This window comes from Dermacentor variabilis, chromosome 4, assembly GCF_050947875.1.
Source record: "Dermacentor variabilis isolate Ectoservices chromosome 4, ASM5094787v1, whole genome shotgun sequence".
Taxonomy (NCBI): domain Eukaryota; kingdom Metazoa; phylum Arthropoda; class Arachnida; order Ixodida; family Ixodidae; genus Dermacentor; species Dermacentor variabilis.
In genome coordinates this window covers 186,062,696-186,075,601 of record NC_134571.1, presented here as the reverse complement: position 1 = coordinate 186,075,601, position 12,906 = coordinate 186,062,696, and the positions used below count along the sequence as shown (strand labels likewise).

The window sequence follows — 12,906 nt, the reverse complement described above, 5'->3', positions numbered from 1 at the left end:
CAAAACTAATTAATTATTTATTACATAATTGCAAAACTAATTAAGTTATGCCTCATATAACATTTTACTGATTTTTTTCTTAAGGAATGTACTTTGCATCTCAAAGGGGCAGTGCAGGACGACGAAGACAAAAGGCAGGAAACTCACAGGACAGTCGTCTTGCGCTGTCCCTTCAAGGTGTTCAACCAGGACCAACTCGCCAAAATGTCGACTCTTCTAGTGTACTTTGCATGGCAAGAAATCAAGGTGAACAATTTGTTCCAATTTTTCCTGGCGCAGAACTGTGCGTGGGCAATACAGGGTTAAGAATGTGCAACACGTAGCTATGTGAAATCCCACAGGGAATCGGACAATTTTTTTTTTTTCTATAAGAAATCCCAAGTGCCCTCGTCTTCCGCGAATGAAAACACCCCAAGACTGAGCCGCCAGGGTGCACATACCGTACTTGAGCCGAATGTACTCGTGCGGGTCTGTCTTCCACAAATCGTCGTCCTGGTCATTGTGGCAGAGCAGGGGAAACACCACCTCCAGCACTATACCCTGGCAGAGAAGAAGGGGGCGGCGCACCATCAGTTTCTTTTCCTAACGCACAGAAACACAGCACTGCACTTTCAATTGTCGGGCACAGTGCACAGCACTGCCTGACAATTAAAGATAGAAAGCTTGAAACTTCAGGACGGAACTATGGATCTTGAAATGCCGGCAGCGACCGTTTATCAAAGCAGATTTATCTTAAAACAAACAATGCACAGAGTATTTCACGCTGACAAAGCCTTTCCGAAATTGATGTCGCTCCCATGTTCACTTGCACAAAGTCCAGCGTAATGGCTGCACCCACACGAAGCCGGCAACCATACGTTTGAGACAAACTATTTGAGGTATTTCAGTGATTATCTGAGTGTGGGACATATCCACTTTTTTTTTTTTTTTTTTTAAGTGTGTCAGATTAGCCGAGAGTATGCTGCAGCGGTTACGTGACACCTCACCCGACACTGTACATACATGCTTGTGCTGCAAGCCAACTGCACGTATGCGTGGGAACCGTGCCGTTTTCCAAGCACATCTGTCACTCCAACCCCTTGCCACCATGGAGTAATGTGTAGGCATTGCCTGCAGCTGTTACCGCATGCAATGTCCCGTTCACATGCCATGTTAAGAATTCTGAACCTGTCTCAACACAAAAACTTTGCGCATGTTTAGTAGGGCATTTTTCTTCCTTCAACCTTCAAGGTCAAGGGGCAAAAAACCACTTCAACCTTTGATGCTCTTAGTGAACTCAATTACACAGCTGCTCCGGCTTACAGGTCGGGAAAAATGAAAACATAGATTGCAATCGATGCTAAAATTTTCAGGTTGTGCAACAATCACCACCAAGTTCCAAGAAATTTAATATTTCTGCCTCACTGCTCGTGACTGCTTAACATTTCAGATGAATAAACGTTGCCTTACAACATGCCTTTTCTCCATGGTGCCCCAGTTGGAACTTGCTGCACCACAGACGGGACACACGCGGCAGCACGTGCAACACATCAGACTAAAGACAGGAGGCTCCCCCTTTCAGCTTGGCTACTTGCAGACTATACTCCTACCTTTGACTTATCACAATGTACTCACTACATTTATAGCTGCATGAGTAAACAGTGACCACTAAGCATTACTGGCACCAAGCCGGGGATCTACCCTAGCACAAATTTATTTGCATTAAAATATAACTCCCTCAAGCCAAATAATTTTCCACCGGGCACTAACCATTTTTCGTGCCTTCAGATTGCATTCTGTCTGCGCTTTGCGTTACGACTGACTTTTCTCTTTGTGTGCATGTCTACATTAAAAGATTACTTGACTGCAAAACAGCCAGCTGGTTGAAAATTCAGAGCAAATTCTTGTCGTCTCTCCGCTGAAATGTGAACCGAGAAAAATATTATATATGCTTTCAATTTGTCGTAAGTCTGTAGGCAGCTTCACTGCTCTGCAGTGCTTCAAATGGATACGCAAGAGCTTGCACCCATTCTTCGCTCACTGCCCGAAATATTTTTGTTCCACCGCTTTCTTACGGCCAGGCACAAATTGAGAAGGTGCAGGGCCGCCTCTGGCAGTGGGCTCTTCTACAAGGCATAACAAAGTGAGTATATGACACAATAACCGTCGCTAAGTTGAAGTACCATTCCCCCCCCCCCATATTTTTTTTAAATGAAAGTAAACACAGCCGTAAGACATCCAGACATCACACACTGGTGTGCCAGCACAGGCTCATGCATCTGCTCACATACCAAAGCTGCCCATGAGAATGAGGACTGGTCAACCAGGATAATGGATTAGATAATAGTGAATGCGCTAACCAAAGACAAAACAGTTAATTGTGAAAACATTCATGAATCCAATCAGCAGCCTCTGAGCAAATACTGTTAACTGTCGTTTGTACAGCATCGGTTAATTCGCATTTATATAGTTCATTAACCCTTTCAGGGTCAATGCCGTAAATATATGGAGCAGCAAACAAGTCCCAAATCTACGGCGCCATCTGTATCTTCGAAAAACGTGCCAATTTTGTCAACTCTTTGTTGCCCAGCAGGCACTGCTACCCTGTGTGTATATGAACTTTTTTTTTTCCCCGTAGTCTCTTGGTTTTCATTCCACGGCTTCTTTACACTGGTGTTTCAGCAACCATTTGCACATCTGCACGTGGGAGGGTGCATGGCGGTTAGTTTTGGTTTTGTTTCATGGGCTGTTTCCATTCGTAGTGCTCGAAAAAAGTATCTATCTATCGCACAAACTGTCTCGTTTCCAATCTCTCAAGGGATCACCGCTAGATGCTCGCTTGTCTGTTGCTCGCAGGCAGGCGCTGGAGTATGGCGGGTGATGCAGCCACTTCATGCCTGCATTTATTTTCTCGGGAATCGGCTTGCGAAAACTGACTGTCCCTCGTTGGCAACGGAACGAAGTGTCTGACTCGTTTGATTTTCTTGGCAGGTGCGCAAACAACCACATTGTCTTGCACGCACTCTGCTGCAGGTGAATCGACCGACACTTCCTCTGAGAGGGCTACCACCCAAGTGCCGAATCAGAACATATCATGTCAATTCAAACGTATCCACTTTTTTTTATTTTTATGAAGTATTTATTAATTATTTTTTCCCGTAGGCAATGTGAAACCCACGCAAGCAGCGCAATCTTAGAAGCCTCACTGTGCACATTTCACAGAGCAGCTGCTTCTACACCTGCAATCTATGTAAGCATCTATGGAAGACCATCCGTATTCATTAATAAGCAATGCATGTTTACCCACGGAAAATGTATGTTTACCCAGCACCTCCACCACTTGTGAGACAAGGTTTAGGCAGCCAGTCTCTTCTTTATTCTTCAGAGTGAAAGCCCTACCCCCAGGCCCCAAAACAGTGAAGATGAGTATGTACAGATGAGAATATGAAGTGTATGAATTATGCTCACAATATATATATATATATATATTCTATTTTTTTTTGCCACTTTATGGTCACTGAAAAAATTGTGGTGACCTTTTTTTCAAAATAGGTCAGTCTGAAGCTTTTAAACCTGCAATAACAAAGTTTGACTCGGGGATGTCACATTTGGCAAAAAAGAAAATACCTTCAAAGGGTTAATGTCATGGTCATCACAAGTCCTAAAAAAGAACAATGCTTTCTTTCTATACAGAAATAAGTGTCTCGTAATGGAATGTTGAATTAGAGAACAGAAATTTAAGCTAGATGCGATAGCCAGCGGTTGAATCCTAATTTTTATTGTCTTCGTTCTGTCATGACGGCAGACAATGCGAAAACTGGAGTAAAAACAAAGCTTTCCACAAAATGGCCAACTGTCTCAAGGCGTGGAGGGGGTTTGTTATTGTGCGAGGCACGTTTGCATGCCTGTTGGGATTCCGCGTAAACGTTTAGCGTTTTGGCGGGGTGTGCATATTTTTGGGTGGCTCAAGGTATGCGAGCTGTGCGATGGCACAGCTTTTCACCTCCCCACACAGCTGGAGCAATGCCTAAGTGCGATGGAGGCATTCGTCACATGTTTCATTTGACAGTGGACAGCACTTGACACACAGGGGAAGTCAATTCAGGGGGGAACTTACCACTATGTGGGGCTTCAGGAACTTCCAAGAGAAGGCATGACCCACACTGTAAAGTTTGAAGAAAACAGAGGCACAGTGGTCAAATACTGCGCATATGCAACACAAGTGCCACACTACACTCCATTTCATACTTCGTAGAAGGCGATGTGCAACCCACGCAAGCAGTGCAATCTTAGAAGCCTCACTGTGCACATTTCACAGAGCAGCTGCTTCTACACCTGCGATGCTTTCTACGGAGTAACTACTACATATATCACCACTACAGTGAAACTTCATTACTACAAACACCACATTAACGAACTTTTTAGATTAATGAGCTTTTCAGAAATCGCTTACTGCCTTCTTATAGTTAGAATGTAAAAAATATTACAGTACTGCGAACTTCAGAATACCGAAATTTTCAGAATAACGATCGCTATTATGTTTCCTTGTGACACTGACGACTCAGTACTACAAACTAATACAGTAAAACCTCGTTAAACCGTACCCGCTTAAACAGTAGTTTCGTTTTAAAAGTAGTAAAGTCAAATCCCCGACTCAGCGGCCATTGAACATAATGTGTTTCGTATCAGCATAAATCATACCAGCATATTGCGTACGCATCGGTTAAAACGTAGCGTTTGAACTTTTCGTCGCGCAAACACGGCGCTGCGCCGTCTCCATCGGGCGGCCCGGCAGAACAACACGCCTCAGAGATCGGAACAACGGCCTCCAAGCGCCCTGTGCGTTTGCGCGTGAAGCCACATCAACATCAACATCATTTCAACGCGGTGCCAGAGAGCGTTATGGCGTCGTGCAAGCGAGGACTCGCGTCGTTCCAAAGCTTGGATAAAAAAGACGCCGGGTGCTCAGCATAGAAGAAAAATTAGACATCGTCCGTGCTATCGAACGTGACACGAAGAAGTCGGCGCTGACACGCAACAGGGATCTGCTGTTGACTACAGTGTGTGGCATTTGGAATGCGAAAAGTTGCTCGGCAGCGCTGCTGCGACCGCGAAGATATGTCGGCTACAAGGTTCGACTTTTCGCCATCGTTGCCTCTGTTGTTGCCAAAGTGTCGACTAGCGACAGTGACGAGGACGACATGGAAAGCGATAGCACGGGCGATTCAGGCCCGACAGTGGCATAAGCTGCGCGTTGCGTCAGCTTCATGAATGCAATCGTCGCGACAATAGGGGCGCGATAACGTAACTCTATTCCAAATGAAAATTATTCCAAACTCCGGCACCCGTAATGAAAAAGGCGCCCCTGGGACTTCTGCAGCACTACTGCGCACGTGCACAGTGAATACGTAACGCCAACGAGGAATTTGCCATGCGAGTGTTTGCCGAGAGGGCTGGCTGAAAAGCTGGCACGCAGCTTCAGTAAGTTTGAAGCCGCTGTCGTCGGCGTGCTAGGCCGCCGCGGCATCAAACGAAAATAACGCTTTTGTCGCGCGAAGTGAATAAATACTGCATGTTTTTTCCCCTTTCATCGCACTCTCTCCGAGTTCCGTTTTCGACAGGTAAGTGGGCGATCTCATGCTATTCGGTTAAACAGTACTACCGTTTAGTACGTACCTTTTCCGAGCTCCGGCCAACTACGGTTTAACGAGGTTTCACTGTATTCCAAAATCTGGTGATTCTTAGATTTCCGTGTATCCTTCACGGCAGCTGAAACGGTAGGCTAGCGAGCAAGAAGGCGCAGAGAGCGGACATCGGAAAACCTGAGATGGCGCCTGAGAAAAGAAAATGCCGGCGAGCAAAGGCGACGACGGATCAGGTACTGCGGGCGCATGCTCCGCCCAGAAAAGCGTCGCCTAGCAAAGGAGGTGCGTCTTTTCCTTCTTTCACTCTTCTTTCTGTGCACACCTCTTTCTTTCGCACTTCTTTCTGAGGTCGTATTAGCTACGCACGTGATGAAATGCAACCTCCATACTCGCAGGGATGCCACACAGTTGCACTTTCCAGACTGTGTCGTTTACGTGTGCCTGCACTTTGACATAGTTCACGTGTCTGCCTCAAGTGAGACAGTTGCAGCGTCCAAGGCAAGAAATGTGAAAAACGAACAAAAAGCACCAAACACTGCACTTTGGAGGTGACACGGAGTTACCTTTTTGTCACTAGTTTTCTCAACATCAGCATCTGTTTTGCATGCGTCACTCTTATTATACGGTGCTTCGGTGGTGCGTGGCACGGAAAATAGCAACAGCGCAAGCCGAGAGCTAACAGCGACGTTTTCGTGGATAGCTCATACGGTGACAACTTATGAACTGATGGATTGATGGGCAGAATGGTTCATTTTAGGGCTTTCACTACAGTGGAACCCCGTTCATACGTTTTTCACCGGACCGGGGAAAAAAAACGTAACAGCCGGGAAAACGCAACAGTGAGGAAAGCTCCGAAAATGAATGAGAAAAGTGCAGCTTCAACTATAGACAATTTATTTCAACAGAGTGCGCTTAGGACTTTAAAAAGTCTAGATTGGTGGCTTGCAGTTTCTTTCGCTCGCTAGAAATCACCACACGTTTCTCAATAGCCTGGAAGGCCGCATTGCTGTCAGCGTCGCTGTGAGGTGCGACGTACCTGCGGAGGAGGTCCAGAGTCGTGACGGCTTCTCCAAAGCTAGGATTTGGCAACTCCCCGGCATCATGCGGCTCGTGCTCCTCGTCGTCACCGCGCCACGGCAATGGCAACGGACGAAGGAATATCCGCGGGAAATTTTGCCCTCTTTGGCGTAGTCATGCTAACGTGCTAACGATTGTTTAGTATTGCTGCGGAGCGCGCGCGTCCGAGCAGTCCGGTTGCGTGCGGCGCGGCGCGGCTTCACGAGAAACGTAAACAGGAGAGGAGAGCTGGGCCGATAAGCAACGCCATGAGCAACGCCAACTTCCAGCTTCACTTTAGCTTCACAAAGAGTCAGGGCCTCTCCCGAGTTTCCTTCCTCCATGAGTCGACCCGTCCAAAAACCACGCGGTGACCGTAATCACAGTGATGATAGTGAGAGCATTTTTCACGAATGGCCACTTAGTGGCGGCCTCTCAAACTGGCGTGCGGCTTCTTGCAGCCAGTTCTATAGCCAAGCCTGGCCAAAACTCGTCAAAAGCCAAAATGGCGGTTGGAGCGCGTTGCCTACTTTAGCCCAGGCGGGTTCGGGGTGCTAAGTTGCGACGTATCATGCAGGAACGTTTTCAAAGCTACTACGTAACAGCGGGGTTCCTTATACATTGGATCCTATGGAAGCTATGCCAGGACCGGATGAAAACGACGTAGCAGCCGGGAAAATACAGCAGTGAGGAACGTAACAGCGGGGTTCTACTGTATAACAATCTTTCAGAATAATGAACAATTTACCGCGGTCCTCTGAAGTTCGTTATATCGAGATTTCCCTGTACAACCGATTTGGTCACAAGCACCAGTGGTATGCTGTGGAGGCTGGTCACAGAAACGAGTCATTCCGATTGTTCAGTGGCAAATAGGTAATTACCAGTGATGCTTTCCATTCTTCAACAGCGTGAGTCTTGATGTTAGGTTGAATTACATAATGCATACCTATGCATCTTTCTTTCATAGATAATGCACTACTTTTTGCTCATGGTCGAGAGAAGTGAGAAGTCTCCCCAGCCTTTGTAGAGTTGCCTCCTGTGTGTGATAACAAGTATGGAGCCTAACCAAAACAAGAGAGTACCCATTGCCATGGCCATAACTCAGAGGATTGATGGGATCAGTGTGGGAACCATATCAAATGCGCCCTATGCTTTTTCTTCATGTGTGCATTTAGCATTGCACACGAGGCCACGTGCACACTAGAGATTACGCAACCTCCAATACTATAAACACGCGGAAAGACAGCACACACGAGGTCATCTCGGCAAGCCCCGTCATCGCACACGCCACAGATGCTTGCTCCTCCGTTTTTCCTCGCTCGTGCGAAAGAGGGCGCTCATCAACCCACTTCTTCACTCACCCTCGCAAGCTCTCACTCGCACACAAAGCATACAGTGCAATGGGGTCTTATCACACTTGGGCTTCATACGGAACATGATTCTGCTCTGCTTTGGCAGTCACTCTTGGTTACACAGCGGGAGATTTAGGTGGTGTGTTCGCAAGCACTCGTTTCTAATTCAACCATTTGACTGTCTGCTGAAGTTTCCATTTATTTTATCGGTTTTCCTTCATGGCTGCAGGAACATTTTGTTATATTTAAATTGTGTATAAACACACTTCGTCATATTGAGGTTCTAAATACATGGTGTTCTATGGACGAGAAGTTAAATACTTTGTTATACTGAAGTCATAACGAGGTTTAACTGTACAATGAGATACTCACACCGAGCAAAAATGCAACCACCTATCTTCCCACTCACTTTACTAAAACATTTTGCACACATTACAGTAAAATCTTGCTAATTCGCAAAATCTGACAATTTCAACTCCTCCTCTGGTCTTGGCAGGCACATGCATAATTCAATGCAATCAAACTTGACTTAGTTCGGACGAATTTGGCCGCACATCGGTCAATTCGGACAAAACTGTCGGAGCTTGTCAATTGCAGTGCGTCACAAAAGAGCAAAAATGGCACTAGCGTCTAACTGAAACGATGTGGTGGAGTCTGCATCGCTATAGTCATCGAAATTGTACGTGAATGACAGAAACGTTGGAAAGCTTCGTGCCTATTTACGCCTGTAAAGCCTTTATTTTTGCGTTTACAACACGCAGAACACCAGACTGGCCGCATACCTTCATAATTACGTAGTCGCCATCCAAGATTGCGTCGACAGCCACCATGGTTTTGTCCACGGTGGTTGTGGCAAGCAGTAGTTTCATTATGAACTGATGCATGCATCAGCCACGTGGCTTCAGAACTGCAAGGTCACCGTCCATAATCGCGTGCATAGTGGCTGCAGTTTCTTCCGCAGCGGTTGCAGCAAACAGTAGTTTTGTTTCAATTCAATGCATGCATTGGCCACGTGCCTTCATAATTGCATAGCTGCCATCCATGATCACGTCAATAGTCACCACGATTTCGCCCACAGCGATTGCGGCGAAAAGTAGTTTCATTCTGAATCAGTGCACGTGTCAGCTGCGCACCTTCGGAACCAAAAAGTTGCCGCCCACAATGGCATCGATAGCAACAACAGTTTCGTCTGCAGAAGTTGCGTTTTGACTCTGTGCAAAGCTGTCGAGGATGAAGAGCACCAGCTACCTACATTGTGATGGACGGACGATCTGTTGACAATCGGCTCACGGGCAAAAAAAATAGGGATGTGCGCGCAGTAGTGCAAAGCACGTCTCAGATGAATGCACGTGCCATGGCCATTCTGCGAAGGAAGTCTGCAAGACGTTCACCGCTGCAAGAGCCAAGTAGTCACGAGATGACGAGAATTACACCTTCCCACTGCGTTTGAGCGAAATAGAAACAGGATTTGCTCACTAATTAAAAGCGTGTTGATGTAGAAGGCATTTGTTTATTGTTTTCATGATACCCTCGATAATTCGACTTTTGATAAATTCAGACATTTCTTTGGTCACACGAAATCTAAATTAACGAGGTTTTACTGTATTGAAACTTGCAGCACAATTCCAACCAGGAGAGCTTAAAGATGTATGTGATACATTTTAAATATCATTACTTTCATCAATTCTTTTGCTGTTGATGCACTTTCTTGACATACACAATATTCTGTACGCAGCGCAGCGGACGCGGCAATAAGTGGTCAAATTATTGAAAAGTTCTATTTTCTGATTTATTAATTTTTTTCGCGATCCGGGGAACTTTATTCACCTTGTGGTGGAATATAACAAAATATAAGGTAGAAATCAAGAAAACCGCATTTTCCTAGAGTGCTGTCATCAAAAATTGTGAAAAAATCTAGCTTCGAAAGGCCCCATCGCCCCGCATATTGCTCGGCTATCTGCTGACACAGCACTACCACCTTGGTATCATTGTAAAGAGAGATCGGAGCGAAAGATAGCCAGAGCAAGGTACCGAAAAATAAACCAGCAAACACAAGCGAAAAAAAGCAGAACACAGCATTGCTATTGGACGCAGTCATCACATGGGGCACAGGGCGTGTTGCTATTGGCTGTTGTAGATTTTAATTGATGACGAACCTCTCTCGCGCGCATTTGCGCAGCAGCGAGCTGCGCATTCCGATCAACGTGATTGACAATCGTGGCAACTTAACACACGTGTTCTGTGATGAGCCCCAAAAGAATCAAGTTCTGAACGGCCCACGTGTACGGAAGACCATGAAAGGCACGGAAGAGAGGGAGAACACTGGTAGAAGTGAACGCCGCCAAGCTTGTCGACGAGGCACGATCGGCGCACGTGGGTGATCGAGAAAGCGCATCCACGTGCGGTGCTGACAATGCGACCGTGGGCTATGGCGACGACACAAACGTGGCCTACAGTGACGGCACGTACGCGTGCGATGGTGATGGTGCGTCCACATACTATGGTGAAGGCGCATTCGCGAGCGAGTTTTCGCGTCAAATATTCAGCTGCGGATTTAAGCTCTAACTCTCACTAATGAAGAAGTTGCACAACAAGAGGATTAAAAGCGGACGTTGTGGATGCACTGTGGTCTGCCTCTGCATGATGCATCAAAAAGGCAATTAAGGTGCACGGAACTGCTGCAAAGAAGCGAGAAACTACACCAAAATGTAAAGGAAATGTGTCCTCACAGGCAAAGGACTACATCTTAGGTGGCTTTTAGGTGCTCAAAGTAAAGATTTATGTTTACAACAAATGAAACTGAGCTCTGTTCTCACAACTTCCATTAAGTCATTTCATTTAAGTCATCCCAGTGCCATTTCACAACAAATGAACACAAAATCATTCTGTCTTTTGCACTTAGATCCTGAGACATTTATGAGTGCAATAATGTTGTCCATTTTTAACTGCACCTGATAAAAAATTTACAATGGTTCTTTTGCAAAAGTCGTTAGTAAGACAATATGCATAGGAAAGTTAAAAAAAAATATTTTTATGCTCATTTTGGCATTTAAAAACTAAACCAATAGTTTTATTGCACAGAATTGGCTTTTGTGAACATGCAGATGTGAAAATCTTCGTGAAGTTATGTGTCGTTAAATAATTTGAGGATTACTTTTACAGGCTGTCAATTCTTGTAACTTGAAAACTGTAATAGACAGCACGAAACTAAATTCAGTTACGATATCAACATAACAAATCACGCCTGCATGCCAAATTTCACCAGTTTGTTCCCATAAATAAAGAAAAAGGTTTTCATTGCCATGTTCCTCCTCAAAGGATTAAGACTCCGCCTTAGTTTCCTTTTCACTGACATTGCTTATGTGTGATCATAGCCGCCTGTATTTTTCAATGCCTGCCAAGACGCTCCCCAAAGCGTGGGAGCCAGTGGTCCACTGCGGCAGCACATTTCCAGTCATTTTATGCCTGCTGTTGCTGGAGCATGGTACTTAAGGGGGGAGGCTACACTTGAAATACAACTTTTTTATTTGTGGACAGATCTGAACGAAATTTTCACACTTTGTGTATTTTAATATGCAGATTCTAAAAATATAATTAATTTTGCCACAGGATAAGTAGTTTCTGATATACTCTAAATACATTGTATAAGCTGAGTCCTTTGTTTGGAGGAAAATTAGCATCTAAACAGAAAACCCTAACACAGTAATTTGAGTATAAAGTCTATCTAGGATGTTCAGGCAGTGCCATAAGGTATTATTCAATGTTCTAGGCTAATCTGAGCAAGAGTTAGAGTTCATCAAAGTTGTGAGAAAAAAATGCCATCTTGACATGTCAAGCATGTGACCCATTTCAAAATCTTTTTGAGAAGAGTGCTGCTTTGAAAAGGTGCATATTGCTTACTGCATACATTTATCTTTCTGGCAAAAAAAAATTATGTTGATAGCTGAAATAGGACAGAAGCTATTTTACCTCCAAAATTGGAAGTCTGTCGGTATTGTTGTTTTGAGAAATCAAGGAAAAACATTCTGCAACATCTTTATTGAGAACATACCAATAAAATCTCAAGGAAATTCACCAGGGGCATAATCTGGATACATCCTATCTTTTTGCCGCTTTTTGGCCAGCTTCCTTGCGCTCAAAGAGGCTACTCGCTTCTTGCTGGAGTTCGCACTTCGAAGGTCCGGCGCTCCGGACGTTTTCCGGCGCTCGCTGCGCGCTCGCTACTTTCTTCAGTCGTGAAGGAAACGGTGCCTGCACGATCTGTGCCAACACGCGTGGCGTGGGCGGACGAAGTGTTGACGCTAGACGTGCCAGTTTGCAGCTCGGAACTCGATCCGGTAGAATGTCCAGGCAGACCAGCAACCGGCAACTCCGCGAGTATGACAGGCCTAGCCGCCTTCCGTCGCGCATTCCACAGCCGCTTCACGCGTAGTAGCCTTGAGACGACAATCTTTTCCAGCCATTCGGCCAGCGAAATGAGCATCTTATCAAACGTCGCGAAGCAAGCGGCTGAACAAACGTAGACAGCGGCGCGATGAAACCTGAGATAAACAAACGTAGCGAGCCGCGTGAGCGGTCGAGCGCGCGCCGACGAGCACCGGACCAATAGGAGCGAGGCGCGCAGGGGGTGTGCGCGCTTTGGCCAATCGGCGGCACGGACGCATCCTCCAGAAATGACGCGATAGCGTCGGTTTCCCTTCACCGACGCCATTTTGAACTGGTGCAAAATGCGCACAAAGAAAACAGCTTCAAAACAAGCGCAAGATGGCGGCCATCGGCCACCGCGTTCGCAAATGGTGACGGCGCGAAGTTTGAACATTTTTGACCAAATTTTGCTGATTTCGCGTTCACCCTGGCCCCTTTAAGCGCGATTT

At 45.8% G+C, this 12,906-nt stretch overlaps 1 protein-coding gene across 1 annotated transcript in view; it reads right to left on the bottom strand.

Moving 5' to 3' along the window:
- The window catches only part of msk (importin-7 msk), a 110,216-nt gene that overhangs the window by 83,619 nt on the left and 13,691 nt on the right, over positions 1–12,906 (bottom strand). Inside the window, exons 6-7 of the mRNA XM_075690722.1 lie at positions 4,097–4,142; positions 441–540 (exon numbers count right to left, since the gene is read on the bottom strand). Of these exons, the coding sequence (XP_075546837.1) occupies positions 441–540; positions 4,097–4,142 (146 nt within the window). The remainder of the gene's footprint in view (positions 1–440; positions 541–4,096; positions 4,143–12,906) is intronic.